The sequence below is a fragment of the Capricornis sumatraensis genome, chromosome 2 (assembly GCF_032405125.1).
Source record: "Capricornis sumatraensis isolate serow.1 chromosome 2, serow.2, whole genome shotgun sequence".
Lineage (NCBI taxonomy): Eukaryota > Metazoa > Chordata > Mammalia > Artiodactyla > Bovidae > Capricornis > Capricornis sumatraensis.
The window spans coordinates 16,691,165-16,716,777 of record NC_091070.1 but is presented as its reverse complement, the minus strand read 5'-3'; the positions used below and the strand labels follow the sequence as shown (position 1 = coordinate 16,716,777).

The 25,613-nt window shown below is 42.0% G+C and overlaps 1 protein-coding gene across 1 annotated transcript; it reads left to right on the top strand.

Moving 5' to 3' along the window:
* The first annotated feature begins 10,761 nt into the window (after positions 1-10,761).
* Positions 10,762-17,199, top strand: EIF2B2 (eukaryotic translation initiation factor 2B subunit beta). Its single transcript, XM_068961582.1, has 8 exons — positions 10,762-10,943; positions 11,048-11,168; positions 11,329-11,477; positions 12,390-12,553; positions 13,171-13,266; positions 14,178-14,315; positions 15,332-15,398; positions 16,674-17,199. Exons 1-8 carry the CDS (start codon positions 10,781-10,783, stop codon positions 16,829-16,831), a joined length of 1,056 nt encoding a protein of 351 aa, XP_068817683.1. The 5' UTR covers positions 10,762-10,780; the 3' UTR covers positions 16,832-17,199.
* The last annotated feature ends 8,414 nt before the right edge of the window (positions 17,200-25,613 follow it).

Here is a 25,613-nt window from a genome sequence, read left to right as displayed (position 1 = left end):
CGTCAAGGGTATATATTGTCACCCTGCTTATTTAACTTCTATGCAGAGTACATCATGAGAAACGCTGGACTGGGAGAAGCACAAGCTGGAATCAAGATTGTCGGGAGAAATATCAATAACCTCAGATATGCAGATGATACCACCCTTATGGCAGAAAGTGAAGAAGAACTAAAGAGCCTCTTGATGAAAGTGAAAGAGGAGAGTGAAAAAGTTGGCCTAAAGCTCAACATTCAGAAAACTAAGGTCATGGCATCTGGTCCCATCCCTTCGTGGCAGATAAATGGGATTTTTCTGGGCTCCAAAATCACTGCAGATGGTGACTGCAGCCATGAAATTAAAAGATGCTTACTCCTTGGAAGGAAAGTTATGACCAACCTAGATAGCATATTCAAAAGCAGAGACGTTACTTTGCCAACAAAGGTCCGTCTAGTCAAGGCTATGGTTTTTCCTGTGGTCATGTACGGATGTGAGAGTCGGACTATAAAGAAAGCTGAACAACAAAGAATTGATGCTTTTAAACTGTGGTGTTGGAGAAGACTCTTGAGAGTCCCTTGGACTGCAAGGAGATCCAACCAGTCCATCCTAAAGATCAGTCCTGGGTGTTCATTGGAAGGAGTGATGCTGAAGCTGAAACTTCAATACTTTGGCTACCTGATGCTAAGAACTCATTGGAAAAGACTCTGATGCTGGGAGGGATTGGGGGCAGGAGGAGAAGGGGACGACAGAGGATGAGATGGTTGGATGGCATCACCAACTCAATGGACATGGGTTTGGGTGGACTCTGGGAGTTGGTGATGGACAGGGAGGCCTGGTGTGCTGTGGTTCATGGGGTTGCAAAGAGTTGGTTATGACTGAGTGACTGAACTGATAAACCTGTTACCATAACACCCAGAGATAACCACTGTTAACATCTTGGTATATGTCATTTATACACACATACAAACACACACACACCTGCATACACAAAAACATTACATTGGTACAAAAGTAATTGCAGTTTTTTGTTGCTGAAATTTGCCATTTGATATTGGAATACATTCTAAACAAATGCAGTTATGTAATAGGTCATTTTAATGCATATTTCTCACTTTATGTTTTTTTGCTAAGGAATTACTTGCTGTTTATTTTATATTTGGGCTTCCTTCATAGCTCAGTTGGAGAAGGCAGTGGCACTCCACTCCAGTACTCTTGCCTGGACAATCCCAGGGTTGGTGGGAGCCTGGTGGGCAGCCGTCTATGGGGTCGTACAGAGTCGGACACGACTGAAGTGACTTAGCAGCAGCAGCAGCATGGCTCAGTTGGTAAAGAATCTTCCTGCAGTGCCGGAGACCTGGGTTCAATTTCTGGGTTGGGAAGATCCCCTGGAGAAGGAAATGGCAATCCACTCCAGTATTTTAAACTATGGAAATGATGTTAGACAAAAAGCAAATTTGAGTGATTTTCTAATTTGAGTTCAAAATGGATCGTAAAACAATAGAGACAACTCGCGATATCAACAGTGCATTTGGCCCAGGAACTCCTAATGAACATACAGTGCAGTGGTGGTTCAAGAATTTTCGCAAAGGAGACAAGAGCTTTGAAGATGAGGAGTGTAGCAGCTGACTGGCCATCAGAAGTTGACAACAACTGAGAGCTGTTATTGAAGGTGATCCTCTTGTAACTAACGAGAAGCTGCCCATCGACCATTCTATCGTTGTTCCATATTTGAAGCAAATTGGAAAGGTGAAAAAGCTCAGTAAATGGGTCAGGTGTTGTCTTCTCTCATTCTATGCAACAACAAACCATTTCTCTATCAAATTGTGATTTGCAACGAAAAATGGATTGTATACAACAATCGGCGACAACCGGCTCAGCAGTTGGACTGAGAAGCTCCAAAGCACTTTTCAAAGCCAAACTTACACCAAAAAAAACATCATCGCCACTGTTTGGTGGTCTGTTGCCCATCTGATGCACTACAGCTTTCTGAATCCCAGCGAAACCATTACATCTGAGAAGTGTGTTCAACAAACCATTAAGACGCACAGAAAACTGCAATGCCCTCAGCCAATATTGGTCTACAGAAAGGGCCAAATTCTTCTCCATGACAACGGCCAACTGCACGTTGCACAACCAATGCTTCAAAAGTTGAATGAACTGGTCTACAATTTTGCCTCATCTGCCACATTTACCTGACCTCTGGCCAACCGACTACCATTTTTCTTCAAGCATCTCAACAATTTTTTGCAGGAAAAATGCTTCCACAGCCAGTAGGAGGCAGAAAATGCTTTCCAAGAGTTTGTCAAATTCTGAAGCACAGATTTTATGCAACAGAAATAAGCAAACGTATTTCTCATTGATTTCAATGGTTCCTATTTCGGTTAATAAAGATGTGTTTGAGCCTAGTTATAATGATTTAAAATTTAAAATAAATAAATAAATAAAATTCAGAGTCTGAAACCATAATTATCTTTGCACCAATCTAATAGATATAGGTATGTGTAGATATGTAGATATAGCTACATGGTACATATATTCGTGTGAAGTACATATGTGCATATTTTTATATAAAATTTATATAAATAACATATATATTTAAATGAAATTGAGCTCCTATCAAATATACTATTTTTTATCCTGTTTTTTTGAGAAATTGCAGCTCTTAAATAAAGTCTTTTTTACAGTCTATTTTAGCACTGAGTCATTTAAACAATTAGAATAATGTAATGCTTTATGAATTTCTTTTAAATAATGATAGATGTTTTCATTTTGTAGGTCCTGGTTTATTAAGTTTTTGTTTATTTATTTTGAAATAATTGTAGATTCACAGGAGGTTGAAAGCAATGTACACCAAGGCCCATGCAGTCTTCCTTGGCCTACCCCTAAGGTAACATCTCATACAATAGTGGGCCAATATCAAAAGCGATATATTGACATTAGTACAGTTCATAGAGCTTATTTAGATTTCATTAGTTATACATGGACTCATGCGTAGCCTTACATCACCACAATGAAAAGTGAAAGTGAAGTTGCTCAGTCGTGTCTGACTGTTTGCGACCCGTGGACTGTAGCCCACCAATCTCCCCCGTCCATGGGATTCTCCAGGCAAGAATACTGGAGTTGGTTGCCATTTCCTTCTCCAGGGGATCTTCCCAACCCAGGGATCAAACCCAGTTCTCTCATATTGCAGGCAGACGCTTTAACCTCTGCACCACCAGGGAAGCCCTTAAATACAAGAATACAGTCTCTCAGAAAACCTCCTATAGAGACACAGAACTTCAGATCCAAGTACTAACATCAAAGATTTCAAGGAAGGAAAGGAAGCCAGGTTGAAAGAAGAAGGGGGAGGAGGCGGGAGAGGGGGGCGAAAGAGGTGGCCTTACAGACATCTCCTGCCACCTACAGATGCCCAGGCGTTATGGGACTTTTCCCGGGGCCTCCAGAGAAGGGAGGACTGGAACTCGGACCTACCAGAAATCAGACCAGACCACAACCAGAATTCGAGTTCTCTGTCAAGAGGAGGTAATCAGTCTCCAATCCTCAGCTCAGGCTGAGGGCCCTTCCACCAGATTCCTACTTCCAGGACCGGGGAACTAGAAAAACAGGGAAGGATAGGAAGGGTCAAGGAGAGGAAAGAGAGAGGGAAGGGGAGAGAGATCAATAAAGTCTCTTGTTCCTTACCGGTCGGGGCATTCTGGCCAGTTGTCTGCGTCAGGAGGAGACCAGGGACAAAAGGGTCCCAGTTGCGGCCGCTGGGTCTGGTCCATTGGCAGGCAAGCTGGCTCCTGAGTACCCCGAGTGGTCGGGATGTCAGTCTTAGCGAAGAAGAGTCCCCGCCAGAGTCGCCATTTGTTGCAGGAAGGCAGACCCCTTCCAGGGCCCGAAACTGGGCTCTTGTCTAACACTCGGAAATGAATTGTCCGAGGAGACACTTGTGCTGACAAAGCAAGAGACTTTATTGGGAGAGGGCACCCGAGTGGATAGCAGTAGGGTAAGGGAACCCAGGATAAAGAAACTCAATTCTTCTCTCCTTTGTAAATCACTCCTTTAGAGCCACACCCATTCCATCCCCCACTCATTCCTAATTCCTGGCAACCATGCACCCATTCTTTATCTCCATAATTTCATGAATGTTAAGCAAATGGAATTAAATAGTATGTATACTTTTAGGACTGGCTTTTTTCACTCATTGTAATTGTCTTGACATTCATCTAAGTTGCTGCATACGCTGATAGTTTGTTCCTTTTTACTGCTGAACTGTATTCAATGGCATGGATGTGTAATACCACAGTCTGTTTAAACATTAATCAACTGGAGAACATTTGGGTAAGTTTTCAGTTTGGGGTGATCATGAATAAAGCTGCTACGGACATTCATGCACAACTTCCTATTTGGACAGAAGTGCTCACTTCTCTGGGATAAATGAGCAAGAGTATAATTGCTGGGTTGTATTATAAGTCCATCTTCAGTTCTGAAAGGAATTGCCAAACCATTTTGCAGACTCACTGTATGCAATCTACTTTTTTAAACTTAACAATATGCTGTCGACAATTTTCCTTATCGTTAAACACTTTCTATTTAATTAAATAAGACTTCCCAGGTGGCTCAGTGGTAAAGACTCTGCCTGCAGTGCAGGAGACATGGGTTCAATCCCTGGATCAAAAGAGCTCCTAGAGAAGGAAATATCAACCCACTCCAGTCAGTAAAAAATTTGCCTGCAATTTGGGAGAACTAGATTCAATCCCTAAGTTGGGATGATCCCCTGGAGAAGGGAACAGGTACCCACTTCAGTATTCTGGCCTGGAGAATTCCATGGACTGTGTAGTCCACGGGGTCACAAAGAGGCGGACACAGATGAGCGACTTTCACTTCCAGTATTCTTGCCGGGGAAATCCCAAGAAGAGAGGAGCCTGATGGGCTATGGTCCAGAGGAGTCACAAAAGAGTCGGACACAACATAGCAACTAAACAACAACGTCATTACTCGTTGTTATTTAGTTCTAAAACATGCTATTCCATTCTAAACATGGAATGGAAACATGCTTCTAAAACATGCTATTCCATTGTATGCCGCTGCGGCTGCTAAGTCGCTTCAGTCGTGTCCGACTCTTAGCAACCCCATGGACTGCAGCCCACCAGGCTCCTCTGTCCATGGGATTTTCCAGGCAAGAGTACTGGAGTGGGGTGTCATTGCCTTCTCCGATTCTATTGTATAGCTATACTATAATATCCAATCTAAATTTTAGGAATTCCTGAATTTTACGAATATTCTTATTTTTGTGTTATAAATAATAAAATGAAAAATATTGTGGAAAAATCTTTGTGCCTATTTCTGATTATTTCCTTAGGATAAATTTTTAGACATAGATATAGTGGTTTAAAGGGTATGAATGAAGGGACATCCCTGGCAGTCCAGTGCTTAAGACTCCAAGGTTCCATAGCAGAGGGGTGTGGGTTTGATCCCTGGTTGGGGAACTAAGAGCCTGCATGCTGTGCAGTGCAGCCAAAAAATAAAATAAATAAAAATAAAGGGTATGGATGAACATTATAAAGTATTTTGCTTTCTTCCTTTTTTTCAAATTGTCTTACTAAAGGTTTCAATTTACAATCCCACAGCAGTATATAAGAATTAGGTAGTTGTATTTCAACACAAATTACAGTCAAACAGTCAGCAGCCTTAATATCTAAATAGATCTTATAAGTCGACTAGAAAAAAGAAATACCCCAAATCAAGATGCTTTGGGCTGCAAATGATATAAAATTCCAATTAAAATTATATAAACAATAGAGAAATTTAGACTTCGTATAATAACTCCAAAGATAGGGCAACTTCTGATTTGGTTGATTTCACACAATAGCCACCACAAAACATAGACTAATGGTAAAGGCTCTGAAGCTAGGTTGTTGGGTTTATATCCTGGCCCCTCCATTTGCTGAGTGTGGGACACTGAACAAGTTACTTATCCTATTTATGCCTTAGCTTCCTATTTTGAAAATGGCTATATTAACAGTATCTATCTCATAGGTTTAAGGATGAAGAGCTAATATATGTAAAATAGCCATAAAGTGTTGATATTATCAACAGTCCAGGTTCTTCCTGCTTTTCTGTTCTGGAATCCTTAACATGTTAACATTATTCTCAGTCTTCAGACCTCAGGGTCACAACATAGCTGCATTAACTCCAGGAATCTCACCCAAGAAGTCCAGAAATAGACTAAGTAGTCTTGTCTGTTTCTTTCTTTAGAACAGGGAAACCTTTCCAGGAAGTGCCAAATGGATTTCCCTTGCATTCCACTGCCTAAAAAATAAGTTACTCTATACCAATCTGTTTAATTAAAAAAAAGGAGAATGGAATGACTATGACTGGTTTAGATCAATCAAGATTTACTCATAAGGTAAAACCACCTTCCCTGTGGATAGAAACCAAAATCAGTTCTTTCTAATAAGAAAGAAGAGAAAAATGGATATTGAATGAACAACCAGAATGTCTGCTATACATCACATTAGAAAAACGGGCAAACCACGTGCACCAGTACTTCATGTGAGAAGAAAAGCAAACGGTAAATAAATATGAAAAAAGGCTCTTCATGATTAATGAGCAAAAGGGTACGAAATTAAAAGTAGTTTCTGTATTTCTCTATTAATTTGGCAATGATGAAAAAGAATGATAATCACCTACAATACAGACAAATATATAAAATGGCTAAGAATAAATTTTATATACATGACGTGCAAGACCTAAATGAAGAAAATTATAAAATCTCACTGGACAACATTAAAGAAGACCTAAGTAAATGCAGATATATACCATGTTCATGGATAGTAGGACTTGGTATCTTAAAGATGTCAATTGTCCTCAAATTGGTTTAGAGATTTAAAGCAATGCCAAACAAAATCTCAATAGAGTGGGAGTTTTTTTGAGAAATAGATGCTTTATTTCTAAAATGTACATGAAAGAGCAAAGGCCCCAAACTAAAGACACTCTTAAAGAAAGGAATATGGTAAGAGAATTTATATCAAGACTTAAAAAAAAAGACAGTAGTAATTAAGATAGTGTAATATTGATACAAGGATAGGCAAATTTAGCAATAGGAACAAACAGAGGGCCCCAAAACAGACTCTCACAATATAGAAACTTCACAAATTACAAAGATAGTACTGAAAATCACCGAAGAAAGAATGGGAAAAGAAAGTAAAATTACATCTCATTTGTCATTTTATATAGAAAGTAATTCAAAATGATGTGTAAAGGCAATTTGTAAAATTACTCAGAAGAAGATTCAGGTGATTATCTTTATGCTTTTAGATTAGGGAGGGGTTTCCTAAATAAACCACAAAAAGCATTAACTATAAAAGACAAGATTGATACATTCAATCATATTAAAATCAAGAACTTTGTTCAAAGACATCTCAAGGGAGTAAACAGACAAGCCATAAATCAAGGGGAAAAAAACTAGTATTCAGAATATATAAGGAACTCCTACAAATATATTAGAAAAAGTTTTTTTTTTCCTTAGCCTAAAGAAAGTAGGTGAAAGACAGATATTTCACAAAGGAGAAAAAGGACATGGCCAAGAAACATATGAAAAAAACAAAACAACAACAACCTCATTAGTAATCAGAAAAACAAATTAAGATGCCAATGATATATCCTTTTATATCTATCTATCTGATTCCACCCACCTCCCTCAACCATTGATAATACCAAGTGTTGGTAAGGAGTAGATCAGCTAGAACTCTTTAAGCACTTCTGGAGGGAGCATGCATTGATGTAATCACTTTGGAATACTAGCACTATTTGTAAAGTTGAATATTCACATAGCCTATGACCTAGCTGTTCCACTTGTAGGTATGCCAAGATATACACAAGAATATTTATAGTTTACATTCTCTCACCCTCCAGAAAGATTGGCAACAACCCAAATATCTGTTGAAGGAAAATGAATACATAAATTGTGGTACAGTCACATGACGGAACATTATGCAGCAGTGCAAACAGAACTACAGACACATGTAGCAACATGGAGGGAAATTTTAGGAATGTCATACCGAGTTTTAAAAAAAGCAATTTGTAGAAGATTACATTATAATACAATTTATAAAAAATTCCAAATAAGCAAAATTAAGTGCTTTGTTATTTAGGGGTTGTAAATATATAAAACTTTTTTTTTATGAAGCAAAGGAATAGCAATCAAAATTTTGTGGTTATCCTTGAATGTGGTAGAAGGCAAGAACATGGATTAGGAGAAGAGCACACACACTTGTGTGATGATATGACAGTATTTTAGGTGTCTTCTTAAAATTTCACATATTTATTTGTTTTTAAAATTGTGGTAAAATACACATAAAATTTACCTTTTTAATCCTTAAGTGTGCAGTTCAGTGGCATTAAATGCACTTACACTGTTATACAATATAAATGCCCATCCATCATCCATTTCTAGAATTCCTTTCATCTTGTAAAATAGAAATCCTATACATTAAATAATAAATAACTTTTCCCTTCAGCCTCTGACAACCACCATTCTACTTTCTGTGTCTACGAATTTGAGATTTTTAGTTTTCAAGTTGACAGATGGGCTCACAGGTGTTCATTTATTGTCATTTCATACACATATATATTCTTTTGTATGTATAAAACAGTACATATCTTATTTTTAATGTCTTTATATCTGGAAAAATAATGACAATATCCAAAGTTGGCCAGAACATGATAAGTGCTAGCAAGCCTGTAAATTGACACAACTTTTCAGACATTTTAAACTTAACATGGTAAAATTGATAAATACTTTATGGCTTTGGGAAGTTATTAGGCTTTCAACTTTGGTTTCCGATTATTCATTAACAATATATAGAAATATGATTGATTTTTGTGTGTTGACCTTGCATCTTTGCTAAATTAGATCTAGGAGGTTTTTTCTTATTGTTGATTCTCTGGGATTTTCTATGAAGACAATGATGTCTTCTGTTAGTTTTCTTGCTTTCCAATCTGTATGCTTTTAAAATTTCTTTTTCTTGCCTTATTGCACTGGCTAGATCTTTCAGTTTAAATTTGAATGGTAAAAGTGGACATTCTTGCCTTGTTTCTGATCTTAGAGAGAAATTTTCTTTGACCATAAAGTATGATGTTGGGTACAGGATTTTGTAGATGGCCCTTGTCATGCTGAAGATGTTCCTTTTATTCCTAGTTTTTAAAGGTTTTTTGTTTTTTTGTTTTTAATTCAACGTCTGTTGATTTTTGTCAAATGCTTCTTGCATCAGTTGATATGGTCATGTGGTTTTACTTTTTAGAATATTAACATAGTTTCTCAAATTGATTTTCAAATATTGAAACAGCTTTACCTTCCAGATTTAAATTATACTTGGTAATTATACATTAATCTTCTTATTTACTTTTGACTGTACTGGGTCTTCATTGCTTCATGCAGGCTTTCTCTAGTCGTGGTCAGCAGGGGTTACTTGTGATGCGCTGGTTCCGGCACATGGGCCTCAGTAGTTGCAGCGCAGGGGCTCAGTAGTTATGGTTCTCCTGCCCTAGAGGGCGCAGGCTTTGGTAGTTGCGGCACACGACTTAGTTGCTCTGCAGTATGTGGGATCCTCCTGGACCAGGGATTGAACCTGTGTCCTCTGCATTCATTGGGAGGTGGATTCCTAAGCACTGGGCCACCAGGGAAGTTCTTACATGAATCTTTTATATACTGATGAATTTGGTTTGCTAATAATTTGTTGCAGCTCTTTGCATCTGCATTCATGAGGGACACTGGTCTCTTATTTTCTTTCTTTTTTTTTTCATATTATCTTTGTCTGATTTGGGTACTGATATATTTTTCTGTAAGGCAATAGGTCTCTGGAGACCCGGGTTCGATCCCTAGGTCGGGAAGATCCGCTGGAGAAGGAAGTGGCAATCCACTCCAGTACTATTGCCGGGAAAATCCCATGGACAGAGGAGCTTGGTAGGTTACAGTCCATGGGGTCCCAAAGAGTCGGACATGACTGAGCGGCTTCACTTCACTTTTCAACGTCTAGCACATCTCCTCAGAGATGAGGAGACCGAATATCCACCAATAAGGAGATTCAAAGTGGCAGTTAATATGGGAGCAAAGATGATGTCCTTCCATCTGTACGGACTAGAGGCTGGGGAGTAAAACAATACGACCGTTTAGAGTTTACTAGGTGTAGACACTGTGTATGAATTGTCTCATCTAATGCATCTTTATGAGATAGGTCCTCTTATTCTAAAAAGAAAAAAAAATGGTCCTTGGCATCAGGGAGCTCGGTCTGCTAGAGAGACAGAGGCGCAAACGAACCAGTATCATGCAATGTAACAGCATTATAATGGGGCGTCTGCCCTAGGGGTAGCGGACCCTGGGGCAGCACTCTGATGGTCACCGGAGCTGAGGGACGGGGAAGTAGGGCTGCAACTGCTCCAGCGTAGCCTCGGGAAGTGGTGGGGGCCTTTCAGACTGGCTGTTTCCACAGCAACAGGACTAGCCATCCTCTTGTGACGTCAACCGTCAGGTCTTCAGCGACCGAGAAGCCAAGAAAAGACACTTCCAGCCTTCCAACCTCTGAGGCGCGGAAGCTTGGCGGTAAACCCAACACATCGAGTTCCAAGAGTCTGATTGGCTCTGTCAGGTGGGGGGGAGGGGCGGAGGCGGGAGTTAGCAGCGAGGGGCGTGGCCCAGTCTTCTCCCAAGCGAGCGTTTTTTTTCTAGCAGAGCGGAAGCCGACCTCTCCTGCCCCGGAAGTGTAAGCTCGGAAGTCTGCCAGGTGTGGATTCCGCCGGCAAGGCGGCTTCTTTCGCGATGCCAGGGGCAGCCGCCAAGGGCTCGGAGCTGTCCGAGAGGATCGAGAGTTTCGTGGAGGCGCTGAAGCGGGGCGGCGGGCAGCGCAGCTCCGAGGACATGGCCCGGGAGACTCTGGGGCTGCTTCGCCGCATCATCACGGACCACCGCTGGAGCAATGCAGGTGAGGCAGGCCTCGCCCCTTTCTGATCCCGATCCCCAGGCGGAAAGTCGTCCAGGCCCCACGCTGCGCCCTTCTCGCGCTCACCTTTTCTCTTTGGGCGGTAGGGGAGCTGATGGAACTGATCCGCAGAGAAGGCCGGAGGATGACAGCCGCGCAACCCTCAGAGACCACCGTGGGCAACATGGTGCGGAGAGTGCTCAGGATCATCCGGGAGGAGTATGGCAGGTCAGGCCCACGTCCTGGACCGGGGCTTGGGCCCAGTGAAGCGTTTTGCACGGGCCCCTCTCTCTCCCTGCTTGGAGCCTTTGTTGGAGCTGAGCAGCTGTCGTTACTTAAACGACCACATCTCTTCCCCCAACTCCTTTGGGTCTTGTTGCCTTCGTAGACTCCATGGACGCAGCGACGAGAGCGATCAGCAGGAGTCTCTGCACAAACTCTTGACATCCGGGGGCCTGAGCGAGGATTTCCGTTCCCATTATGCTCAACTCCAGTCCAACATCATTGAGGCAATTAATGAGCTGCTGGTGGAACTGGGTGAGTCCTGATCCTTAGGTGGACAGGACAAGTTGCAGGCAGATGAGGGAACAGAAGACCTTGGAAGTTGTTCATAAGCAGAGATGGATGATAACCAGTCTTCTGGCTCTCAGAGGTTTGCCCTCATCCGGATTAAGAATGATTGGAATAGGTGGCAAGACTAAGATAACCCTTTCTACATTTCCTTACAGACTGACCCCTTATCTACTGCAAATCCACTGTGGCAGAGACTGTTTGGGAAGAGCTTTTATTTTTAAGATGAACCTCTGAAAACCACAGTTGATAAACCCTTTTTCACTAAACTTCTTGAAATTTTACAGACACACACACATACATACCCAATGCATATACACAAGCCACTTCTATCCCCCCTATCTTCGTGACCTAGGAGGCCAGATATTTATTGCCGTCAGTGTTCCCAGGAAAGGAAGAAACTGGGTCTGTCTGTGCACTGAGCTGCTTCTTCCAAATTCCTCCCCTATTTTTCTTCTGTGTCCTCCCTGTCAGGTGGAGGCGTTGTGGCCACCTTTTGGAGGAGGAATTCTTTTAGAGGGAAACTCTGTTTTCCCTACTCTCAGCACTTTCAAATTTCCCAGATGGGGCATTTCTTGCCTAAATTCACTGTCTTCAAAGTCAGTTGTAAAGAACTAGTTTTGGGCGGGGTAGGGGTGAGGGGAGTAAGTTGATGAGTAGGGTAAGAGGGTAGGCTGAGAGCTTGGGAGATAGAAAACCCTGGAGGGAGGAGGCTTTTAAGGAAATAGGACATTTCGCATTTAGTCCATTGACCATGTGTTACCAGGCTCTGCTAGGTGGGCATTGTACAAAACGGCACACATCCCTTTCTGTTCTCTCACAAGTCTGTATTGTAGCATGACTGTGTCATATTTTCCATGCAAAACTGGCTTCTTGCAGAAGGGACAACGGAGAACATCGCAGCCCAGGCTCTGGAGCACATCCACTCCAATGAGGTCATCATGACCATTGGCTTCTCCCGCACGGTGGAGGCATTCCTCAAAGAGGCTGCCCGAAAGAGGAAATTCCATGTCATCGTTGCAGAGTGTGCACCTTTCTGTCAGGTATGGGGACTGCTAGAGCTGCTAAGAAAATTTTAAAATGAGAGAATAATGCCATCTTTGAATTGATGCATTTTAAACATTGAGGAGATAGCGTAAAACATTTAAGAGAATTTCACATTGTTGATCCTGTGAACATTCTTAAAATATTCATTTAAGGAAGTTGAGTGAACTACGTGGCCCAAGAAAAGATAAATATTAGTTCTTTCAGAAATCAGAATAGGGTAAATGACCTTGGGGATGACCGATGCTTGGTCTGACCCCACTCAGTCTTCAGGTAAATAATAGGTCTCCAGAAAGGAAATATGTAAGGATGCAAGGATGTTGTAAAATAATGAGCCAGGAGCTGTCCTGTGTGCTCTGCCCAGTTACACAAGCAAGTTGTATTTCCAGTTCTGTGCCTGTCCCAGCAGTGCTGGGGAGTAATAAACATTAATTAGCTTCCCCTGGGCTTCCTGCCGCTTCCCAGAGAACGCCTACCAGATGAGTTAGTTGCCTGTTGGAAGTTGCACGTTGGATACGGCCAGTGTCACCCAGTTCCCCAGATCCAGTGATGTTTGAAAGCTCTTTCTCTCTCCCCCACTCTTCCTCTCAGCATCAGCCTTTCTCTCCAAATGCAGGGTCATGAGATGGCAGTCAATTTGTCCAAAGCAGGTATTGAGACAACGGTCATGACTGATGCTGCCATTTTTGCTGTTATGTCAAGAGTCAACAAGGTGGGTATATTTGGGTTATATTATGTCAAATTTATGAAGATTATACATTAAAATATTAATATCTGCCCCCCTCCCTGGCCCCAATATCTATAAGAGGAGAGGAGAGTTTCTAGTACCTTTTGAAAACACATACATGGACCTTTTAAATCTCTTATTCTATTAATATTGATCCCCCCTCTTTATTCCTCCCTTGGGTGCTGCTGCTGCTAAGTTGCGTCAGTCGTGTCCGACTCTGTGTGACCCCATAGACAGCAGCCCACCAGGCTCCCTTGTCCCTGGGATTCTCCAGGCAAGAATAACTGGAATGGGTTGTCATTTCCTTCTCCAATGCATGAAAGTGAAAAGTGAAAGTGAAGTCGCTCAGTCCTGTCCGACTCTTAGCGACCCCCTGGACTGCAGCCTGCCAGGCTCCTCCGTCCATGGGATTCTCCAGGCAAGAGTACTGGAGTGGGTTGTCATTTCCTTCTCTGTCCTCCCTTGGAGGCACCTCATTTTGGTTAAAGGACTGAAAGGAATGAAATGGGACTAAGCTAATCTTGTCAGCATGTTAGGGATCTGATAGAGAGCTGCCCACTTCTGCTCAGAGAGCTTGGTAGTGGTGGATGGTAGAAGAAAGGCTTCCCATTTCTCAGGAGGTGTGGCAGATAGATTTCCACGGAAGACAGGGCTAAGAGCCGTAAACACTGCAGTTTTCTGTCCTGTACTGTGTTCATTTTTCCTTTGGGAATCCACTTTTATGCTAGAACTTGTGGTCTGAACCTAGAATCCCTTTCCCTCTACTGGTGTGTGACCCCCACGCCCACCCCCTGCAGGACGCCAAGACTAGGGCTAAGCATTCAGGCGCTCATGTCCAATGGCCTGTTGAAGGCTCTGTTCTCAGGATGGCTCGCTTCTTTCTTCCTGTCCCAAAGGTGATCATTGGCACTAAGACCATCCTGGCCAACGGTGCCCTGCGAGCTGTGGCAGGAACTCATACTCTAGCGCTGGCAGCAAAACACCATTCTACCCCACTCATCGTCTGTGCTCCTATGTTCAAGCTTTCCCCACAGGTATGTCTGTCTGTCTCTAGCCAACAGAAGGAAGTCAAAGTATAGGTTTGAACTCTTTAACCTTCAGCCTTCTCTCTCTGGGACTTCTCTTTATCTGCATTTACTCAATGGATTAGACCCAGTGGAGACTGGAAGAGGCCACAGTAGTCTTGATCCAGGAAGAGCCATTGATAGTTACAACCTTTCAGCTTCAGGAGGTCAACATTGTAAGGTCAGGATAATATGTAGTTGGGGAAGGCCCTTTGTCTACATTGCCACCACTCCCCCGTCACCCTGACCATTTCTGAAAATGCCAAGCAAGTTGAAACTAGAAACATAGAATTGGTTTTTATTTGTCATAGTTCCAGGGACTGTATTCTGTAGCCTGAACACAAGCAGTTACTAAGTAAAGAGTCATTTTACCAGTGATAGAAACTACGTGCTTTGAAAATAATAACCTATCTATAGGTGTCTACTTATTAAAAAATTGGACTGAAATTCACATAACACACAAGTAACCATTTTAAAAGGTACAGTTAAGTGGCACTTAGTACATTCACAGCATTGTGCAACTACCACTCTTTAGTTTCGGAATTTTTTCATCATCTCTGAAAAACACTCTACCCATTAAGTAATCACTCCCTTCTTTCTTCTCCCCATCTCCTAGTGATTGCTAGTCTGCTTTGAGTCTCTATGGATTTGCCTAATTTTGATATTTCACATAAAAGGAGTCATATATTATGGACAAAATATTTCTGATTTCTAAATATTTGGGGAGTTCATGTGAGTTATAGCACGTACTTTGTTCCTTTTTTGTGACTGAATAATGTTCTGTTGTATGGATATACCACAATTTAATCATCCATTCATCTGTTGATGAGCATCTGGGTTATTTCTACCTTCTGGCTTTTGTAAATAATGCTGCAATAAGCCTTTGTAATCAAATGTCTGGATGTCTTTTTATTTCTCTTGGGTGTATACCTGAAAGTCAAAATGTCAGATCTCTCTTTTTTTCTTCCTAATTTTTCCTTGTCCAGTTCCCCAATGAAGAAGATTCATTTCACAAGTTCGTGGCTCCTGAAGAAGTCCTGCCTTTCACAGAAGGTACAGAAGTTGCTTGAATGTGTATGGCACACGCAGTTGGTGTGTTTTGGATTTTTGTATATGTTTGTTTTGGTCTTTTGGTGGTCAATGGGATTGAATGTCGTTGGGCTGTGTTTCATTAGTCATACATCTTGTGGGGACTGTTCTTTTTAGCAACTTAGAGTGTTTGTGGACCTGACCTAATCCATGTTCATTTTCTTCTGAAACTAATATATTTTAGCTGAGTTATGGGGGCCATGGAGGGTTGGATCACCCAGGATTGACTGGGATTGGCTTTGCAAGTTGTCTGAGATAACAGGCAACAGCCCAATCAGAAAGTGTACTTGATTTTGGTTGCTGCAGGGAGTCATTTTGGTGATGTGACTGCCAAAGGAAGCAGGCTCTGAAATGTTACTTATAAAACTCACCTGTATCCTGGACACTTTTGTGTGTTGGGGACCTTTTCTCTATCTTCTTCTGAAGGCAGCAACTTTGCTCAGTGAGCTTGCTGCCTCATCAACAGTTTGCATGGTCTTTAACATCCTCTGGGAGCAAAACATAGTACTTGGAGTGCTTATTCTTCTTGGAAATTTAATAACTTCACCATTTATTCAAACATTCATTTTTTCAAGAAAGATTTATGACTCTTGAGCACCCACTGTGTATCCAGCACTATTTCAGGCACGAGAGATATAACAGTGATTAACACAGATGGGCCCTGCTCCCCCAGAGTTTACGTCATGTTGCAAAAGACAGACAAGAATATGTCAGGGCGTGGAATGTTTTAGGAAGAAAATACGGATGATATGATGGAAAGTGACTAGGGGACTACCTTAGACTGGGGAAGGGACTTAATGAGATGGCATTTCAGCTGATTCCTGAAGGAACAGAGCCTGCCACGTGAAAGTGAAGGGAAGAGTTTTCCAGATGTTGGTGCAAAAGACCTGAGTTAGGTACATGCTTAGCCAGGTGGAAAAAGATGGCCATGTGGCTGGAGAGTAATGAGCAAGAGGGAGAGCAATACAGACTGTAGTGTAGTGCAGTGGGGAGGGCCCAGATCTTGACGGCTGCAATCCCAAATTTGAAACTTTTTCTGCCTTTCTATGGGAAAGTATTGGAGAGTCGTAAACACAGGGCAGATCATGATCTGACATCTTTTCTTCTGGTTTGTATTTTGCTACAGCTTCCCTTTCTTGGGGTGGCAAGTATCCCTGTGTTATTGAGCCTAGAATCCATGAGATACTTATTAGAACAGGAGCCTCGATTTTGTCTTTAGCTCATGTGATTGCCTTTCAGGGGACATCTTGGAGAAGGTCAGTGTCCATTGCCCCGTGTTTGACTACGTCCCTCCAGAGCTCATTACTCTGTTTATCTCCAACATTGGTGGGAATGCACCGTCCTACATCTACCGCCTGATGAGTGAACTCTACCATCCTGACGATCACGTCCTATAACCACCACTCATCCTAAGCAGAAGCTGCTTAGGCAAACACAGAACAGAGAGGAGATTTCTGTGCCACGACTGAAATGCATCTTCCTTGTAATGGGGGAGCGAACAAGAGTCAGCCTTGGAAAACCTGATACTGTTTCCTGCCATTTTGGTCATCCCATAACTGGGATGCATCTTCAGGACTGTTCTTTGCCTCTTGGATCTTACAGAGCCAGCTGGGCTTGATCTCTTGATTTTGGAGCCTTTTAGTGACTTGGAGCATCTGTTTCAGGAACTTAAACTTTCCCGTTCGGTGGTGTTTTAAACATGACACCGAAGACTTGCTGGGCTACAGGTTTTTGCTCAGAAATGACTGCCACACCTTTTCCAAGGCCGTGCCAATAAAAGCTGCTTGAAGGTTCCTGAGTTGGTTTATTTATTGTTCTGCTCCGACTGAACTGCCTGAAACAGCAGCAGCAGAACCCTTTGCTGTTTTCACAGAGGACAGTAATTAGAGGTAACAGCCTAAAACAGAAATTCAGATGAAAGTATTTATGATTTCCTTTATAACTCACTGGAAATGGTCCCAAACTACTCGTTAATAATCCAAGACAGTGGTTCCAAAATCACTGATCATCAGAATCATCTGGGAGCTTAAGAAAATATACAATCTCAGCCTCCCATCTCAGACCTACTGCGTCTGATCTCTGGGTTGGCTTAGAGTGTCCTGGGAATATTCTTTGAGCGTCCCGGAAAAGGACCCCCTCATGTACTATTAATAGAATTGCAAATTGGTACAACCTTTTCCAGGGCAATTTCAACCTTCTAGATTTATTTTTGCAAGCACAGAAAGACATAGGCAAGAATGTCCGTTGTAGCAGCTGTTATGTCACAGCCTATGGGTCCAGCAATATAGCATTTTGAATTCTGTTAGTTAAAAACAAGAAAGGTTTATAAATGTGATATATTGATGATATATACATTGCAGTAGAGGTTTCAAAAAGTGACTTGAGATCAGTGTCTGGATTAAAGACATTTTGATTGATTGATCTGGTATTTAATTTGAATTAGTTACCAGTATTTTAAAATCTGGATGTTACACATTAAATGAATTCAGATTTCTTCCGTCTCCTGAAGAGTTGGTGAACTCTGGGCCTGCACTCCCAAATGGCAACAATTTGACTATACGTGGATAGCTTCTAATTCTAGTAAATAGGAAACCCCATTTTCTGCAATTCCAAGCCAGGTTCACAAAACTCATTTATATTGTCTGCTGAATCCTTATGGGCATCTGAGTTGTGACCCTTGTGTTAATGCATGGGATAGATTTATAAGCAAGTCTATTTTATATTCTATTAACCAAAAACAAGCTGGGGAAAAAAACCAAGCTGCAGAGCAATCTGCATGAAATGACCCTTAGCTCCTTAAAACAAATTATGTGGATGCACAGGATAAAAATCTTGGAAGAATTAACACCAAACAGTGGCAAGCAGATTTTATTAGGATATTTATTTAGGATATTGTTTCTATTCTTCATGTGTGCTACTTTAGTGATTTATGTTTTCAAAAAACCTCTTCAGGTCAGATGATCTGGATGCCATGTTTGGGAAGCATGGTGCAAAGCAAACTTCTCAGGGCCAAGGTCCCCCGAGTGTGCAAGGGAACCCCTCACCTGGGATGCTTGTCACAAAGTCAACCTCTGGCAGCAGTGTCTATGAGGCAGAAGGTGGAAGTTCTAGGAATCTGCATGTTTAACAAGCATCTCAAGGGATTTTACCAGATGATTTGATATTTGTGTTTTGGTAAACACTGGCCAGAAGGTAGACAATGAGGGAAAGGCCTCTACTCTGATCCTGCTTGATGTGGGCAGATCTTTGCCTTCGGACTCTTGTCTTCCCTGAGAGAGGGAAAAGACAAGACTGATGAGAGTCAGTCTAAAGGACTGACCTGAAAGCTCTCTGACCCAGAAGAGCCTGGCTCACGCAGGTCTTTGTTGTCAGTTATTTCTTAAAACATCTAAGACCACATGCTTTCTTGGTAAAGAGGCTTGTAGCTACCCGTTTTGAGCAGTCTTTGAAGGCGCCCATCCTAATAGCGGCTCGCCTGGATACGACTGCTCTGGAGGAAGAGCAGAAGGAATTTAAATCTGTTGCTGGAAGTGTGTTATGATACTTGTCCTTTGTGCATCTTAGTCTCTGGGTCTAAGATTAGCACCAGCATCCTTCCCAGGCATCCCTGAGATGGATGAAGGTTACCAGGGTAGAGGCTTGCTGTCTCTGTGGCCAGCTCTTACAGTGCCTGCAACAAAGCTGCACAGATGTGGATTCTTTAGACTTTAGAACTTCAATTAAGTAAATCCCACTATGCTATTTATATACCTCGCTTTTCTATTTATCTCTCTCCCTTTTCCTGCTTGAGGAAGAGTAAATATTGGAAAGGGAGAACCTGATCTAAGCAGGGGGACACCGAGGTGTTCATGTCAGCTTACTACCTGTCAGCCTTTGTTTGAACTTGCTTCCCACCCCTGCCTTTGCAGCAGAACTCAGAAGAAGCTCATTTAAAAACAGTGGTAGCTTAGAATTAATCAGGGATTCCATGGACATGAAAGTCTTCCTGAATATGCTAAATAAACCGAGTTAGATCACTCCATAGAGTTTGTAAAGACACTTTTTCCCACGGTTTGTATCTTCCAATTTGGACAGCGGGCAGGAAAGGCACAAGTTCCTGGAACTCAAATAAGGAACAGAAATTCCTAATATAGCCTCCTAAGAGAAGTCTCTGAAAAATACTCTACCAAGAAAAACTGAAGTGTAAAGTGATACCTCAAAAGAAATGCCGGTACTAGTAAGATCGTAAGTTTCACAGATGTGCTTGAAAGCCATTTCTCAAAGTGAGCTGTTGCAGCAGACTTTGGGTTCATGAAGGCTGCCCAGCTCACAGCTCCACCTCTGAGCTCCCTGACTCTGTGATACCACGTATGTAGACCTCGGTACAGCAGCATGCTTTGCCATAAAGACAGTACCAGATGGGGATGTCATTATTGTAAAGGCTCCATACTATCCACCTGTCCTTGCAAAAACTCCACTCTGCAGACATGCACCCAGCTGACACAAAAGAGCTATTTTGAAATGTGTTTGGAAGTGTTTTTCTTATCTGGTCTACTTTGCTCTGAATTACGCTTTCATTCACCAAACAGTTGTTCCAGGATGTTGTACAATGGCTAAGCAATTATTATTAATAAAGAGCTATGGTCTAAGCTTTCAACCTTCACAACACGTAGGGCTGCCTTTCAAGCCTAACTGCACTTGAAATGATGGTCTCCTGATGTTTTAAGTACTGTCATGACGAGAAGGGGCCTTTCAGTAGTGTTTTTGCAGGCATGTTATTTTCATTTAGAATTAAGACCTGCCTAGAGAAGAAGGAAGCTACTTAAAAACTTGACAAGATGCATAATTTATATGTAAAATTCTGCAGTTAACTACTATTAAAAGAGAGGTGGTAGCATGATTAAGTAATGATAAACTAAGAGCAGTGATAAACTAATGATAGACTAACTCCAGACTACCTTTTAAAAAAAAAATAAAAAATCACATTTGGATACTCTGCTCTTAAAGTAAATATGAGCAAACTGTTTAGTCAGGCAAGTTGTACAGGGAGAATCTGGCCAAATCCAGCTTCTTCACACCGCTACTTGAGTCACGCTAGCTTGCTGGCTCGATAGATTGCAAAATATTAGATACTCAGATTTCCACAGGCTTTGATCAGTTTGCCTGAACTTTATCAGATGTTTCTTGATAAAACTGAGTGTTCTGTGACAAACGGGCATGGGATGAAAGTGATTCAAGGGCTTGAAAAGTCCTAAACCATAGGATAACTTTTTTTCTTTATCGCCTCCACAATTTCTGCAGCAATACGTTTAGAAGGGACACACTAGAGGTTACTGAATGATAAACAAATGAATAAATGGAGGGATAGAAAGGAGGAAGGGTCTATTTGGTGCAGATTATCCAAATTTTTGGTTTCCCAGGCTTCCTTTTCCTCTCTTCTGAGCCCACATTTTGCCATCTCAGTGTTGAACAACTTCAGCTGAGGAGTGAAAACAGGCATGATATAGAGTGGCAAACAGCAGTCAGTTCTCATTGTTAGCCTGCTTGTGTAAAGGGTTTTGAGGAAAAGGGGTGTGCCACAGTGGAAAACAGGTAAGGTGAGCCTGTTCTTTGTGCCAGAAAGTGTTCTTGCCTCCCTCCAGGTATGCTGGTGCTGGCCCCCACGTGAGGCTTCCGCTGAACCTGGTTGTCAGTGCTGTCTAGGAAATGATGGGCTGCATCTGTTCTCACTTGGCATGGCTTCCTCAGCCCCCGACACATCTCCAGAACTTGGCCTTGAGCCCCTTCCTGCTCTGACCTGTTTGGGCTGCCTTGTTATTTGTACTGTCTGTTAGGCTCAGATCCCAGCTGTTGATTTGTGTCTGACCTTTTGCCTTGCTCTGATGGCTGATTGCTAGATCCTCTTCATTTTCAGCTACTCAGGGAGTTCCACCTCCCCACCTGGGTTCTGGGCTTTGCCCTAACCCCCTCCCCAGCCTCTCCTTTTCCTTCTAGCCTATGCTCTAAGCTTTGCCAAATTTCTTTCTTAGAAAAATTCATTTATTTTTGGCCACATGGCTTCTTGGGATTTTAGTTTCCAGGCCAAGGATAAAACCCAATGAGAGCATGTAAGAGAGTCCTAACCACTGGACGGCCCGGGGAATTCCTGCCTTGAGCTTTTCTGATTCTAGCTTCTCGGTTCAGTTCAGTCGCTCAGTCATGTCTGGCTCTGAGACCGCATGGACTGCAGCCCTTCCCTGTCCATCACCAGTTCCTGGAGCTTGCTCAAACTCTTATCCATTTGACTTGGTGATACCATCCAACCATCTCATTCCCTGTCATCCCCTTCTCCTCCTGCCCTCAATCTTTCCCAGCATCAGGGTCTTTTCCAATGAGTCAACTCTTCGCCTGAAGTGGCCAAAGTATTGGAGTTTCAGCTTCAACATCAGTCCTTCCAATGAACACCCAGGACTGATCTCCTTGCAGTCCAAGGGACTCTCAAGAGTCTTCTCCAACACCACAGTTCAAAAGCATCAGTTCTTCAGCGCTCAGCTTTCTTTACTAGTTTCTATTGCCATCTTAATTCTGACCGTAGAATTATCACCTTTTATTTCAATAATAAAGACGCAGCTGTAACTCATGGTAATCCCTACACCTAGAGGAAGTTACCATAATCTATCATTAATTTCGGGCTTCTTTGATAGCTCATTGTGTAAAGAATCCACCTCCCAAGGCAAGAGACACAGGAGATGTGCGGTTTGATCTCTGGGTCAGGAAGATCCCCTGGAGGAGAAAAAATGCAACTCACTCCAGTATTCTTGCATGGAAAATTCCATGGACAGAGGAACCTGGCAGGCTACAGTCCGTGGGGTCGCAGGGAGCCATTCCCAACTGAGCACATGGCACACACATTAATTTCCTTGTCTCTCTCCCTGAGTGAATCTAAGCGTCTTGAAGGTATACACCTTTATTTCCCAATGCACTTCTGATGAGTGCTACTGACAAAGGAGCTCTCAAGAATGGTTTTGTTGCACTTCTCATCTCTCAAGTTTTACTCTGAAGTTAACGAAGCCTCCTCCACCAACCAGAATAGAACAAAGTTGAACCACCCCAGGTTTACAATCTGATAAATCCCTAATAAATTAAAAATATGTTGGGCAGTGTCGGGTAATAATGGGAAGGAGGGTGCAGTGTGAAGTCCAACAGATCTGGGCTGGAATTCTCACGCTCAGCAAACCTGTTAACATCTCTGAGGTTAAGAAGTCTCACTGCAAGAGAGAGATATTAGCTTCCTAAGGGGACTTTGTTGGAAAAGGCGATGGCACCTCACTCCAGTACTCTTGTTGGAAAACCCCGTGGATGGAGGAGCCTGGTAGGTTGCAGTCCATGGGGTCGCTAAGAGTCGGACAGGACTGAGCAACTTCACTTTCACTTTTCACTTTCACGCATTGGAGAAGGAAATGGCAAACCACTCCAGTGTTCCTGCCTGGAGAATCCCAGGGACAGTGGAGCCTGGTGGGCTGCTGTCTATGGGGTCGCACAGAGTCGGACATGACTGAAGTGACTTAGCAGCAGCAGCAGCAGCAGGGGACTTTGTAAGGATTAGAGATCACATATACAAAGCATTTGGTATATAGTGAGCCCTCAGGAAATGGTAGCCAGCATTGTTCTTGGAGCCAGAAAACATGGATACCATGCTCTGCTTTACTTATTAGCTGTGTGATGGTAGACAATATTTTTCAGCCTTAGTTTGCCACTTTGTAGAGTGGGGAGAATAATTACCACCTTATTTCATGGGTTGCCAAGAATTCAAGTAAGTTACACAAATATAATTTGTAAACCTTAAAACACCATATAGGAAATAAAGATTACCGTGCTGTTTGAAAATTAAATGTAGGTCTGCTCTTATGGCACCTGATTTAAAAAACTTAACAGATTGCTAACAGGCAATAAAAGTAAGGATATTTTTTCCTAATTGGTTGCTTTTATGCTGATGCATTCTACTGCATGTATAAATTATTAAGATAGAGAACACTTTGTATTATATGTGTGTTTAATTGAATTCTGAAACTTCGGTGGAATTATAAAACCTTGGCTGTTTTCGGTAAATTTTGGAAATAACAAATTCATTTTCTTTCTTATTACCTGAATGTGATGAGATAAAAACAGTAAGGATAACATGTATATAGTGACTACATAATCAGTGTTTTTACCCTTTTGTTATGATTGCTGCTATGTGAAACTAAAGATACTAGACTGATGTAGCTATGTAATCAGCATTTTGACTCTTTGTTATAAATCATTTCTGCTGTGTAAAGATAAAGATGGGTAGATTAATAAAGAAATTTTTTGAGAAAGAATAATTATCTCTTACATTGCTAGAGTCAGGCTGGCCGGGATGACTGGTTACAGGATTTCTGGAGGACTTTTTCTAGTCTCCTGCTCAAGAACAGAGTTTGGGATTTTTAGCAAAACCTTGTGAAATCGCACCCCACCATCCTAAAGTAAGAGGCATAGTAAGACTCTTTTTTAATCCTACAGATTGGTCTGACCTAAAAAGATTTTTAAAACACCCAGGACAGCGGACCTCCATGAAGTTCTGGGGAGCAGAGGCAGAGGTCCAGAGGCCACAGCACCCCACTCCTCCTGGAGGCGGAGGCCCTGAAAACACTCTCTTTGCTAAGGTCATACCTCCCAGCCTATGAAATCATTTATACGTATTTAGAGGAATAAAGGCCATTTTTAGACAGTGGTGCCTATTCTTCTGGGGTCCAATTACATAATTCTACAAGGATCCCCTTGGAAACCACTGATGGCTTTCCCTGAACCTTCTGTGAATGTGCTACTTCATTGCTCCCATCAGATTCACTGCAGGGCTGCTGGCAAGTGAATTTTCCTTCCATGAGGACAAATTTGTTTCCTGTATTAAAAGAAGAAGAAAATCATTCCATTTGCTACAGAGGCCAGTGTAAGCAGGCTGCCAGGAAATACAAAAGTAGAAATTCTCATTGCAACATCTTTCTCATCATATGGCATCCCATTCAAAACACATCCCATCCCAGACATATTACTAGCTTTGTTTTTGCTTTTTTCTTTCTTTCTCCTTTTATAGTACTTTAATCTCTTGAGTCTTATTAACCAGAAATCAAGTCATCTAAAAAGGTGGGGCCAGTATGGATTAAGAGTGTCATAACAAGCATTTGCAGAAACATCAGTCCTGGTCCCAAATGAAATTATGGGGCCATTAGATAGGTGTACCACAATAAAACCAAGATGCAATTTGAAAGGGACCAAAATAACACTTGTCTCCTGAAAAAGTGTAGAGAATGTATCTGGTTAGGTTGAAAGAATTAATGCTGCATTTTTGATATGAAAATTGCTTTCACATTAACCTTTTCTAAAACAAGCTCACAGTACTTTAACCATTTTACTGGTCTGGGATATGAATAATATCAGTCTCTGAGGGGGGGGGGTTGTTTATTTATGATTTTGTCTTATATTGTTTTACTTATTAACATGCTTTATGAAGAATAGTTAGTTCTATCAAATAATCATACCTATGTCTTCTATCAAAGACTTCTATTGGTAATCTTCCTCAAAACAGATTCAGGTGAAATTAGGTTATTTGTGCATTTTGTGCACTACCAAAACTTGAGACTTCATTTATTATTGTTATTTTTAAAGTTTTTTAAACTAATTAACATTTTTGCTGTGCTTGGCCTTCGTTGCTGTGCGTGGGCTTTCTCCAGTTACGGCAACAGGGGCTACTCTCTAGCTGTGGGGTGCCGCCTTCTCATGGCAGTGGCTTCTCTTGTTGCAGAGAACAGACTGTAGGCGTGTGAGCTCAGTAGTTGTTGTACTCGGACTTGGTTGCCCCTTGGCGCATGGAATCTTCCCAGACCAAGGATTGAACCCGTGTCCCCTGCACTGGCAGGCAGATTCTTAAGCACTGGACCACCAGAGAAGTCTGAAACTTCGTTATTGATTTCAGTTTTGAGATTGTACAGACAATTCAGAATATTCATGAACTGGGTCAAGGTGACAAACGTGGGCTGAAAGAAATCATAGGATTCAGAATAAGTAAACCGTGCATTTTGCTGGCATTGGAGCCACACCATGAAAAGCAAATGTTTTGTGAATCTCGTAGCTCTTTTACTGTCGGGGAAGGGGAGCAAACTGCTGATGCAACCTGGCCGAGGCTTCTTCGCCAAGGGCTCCTTT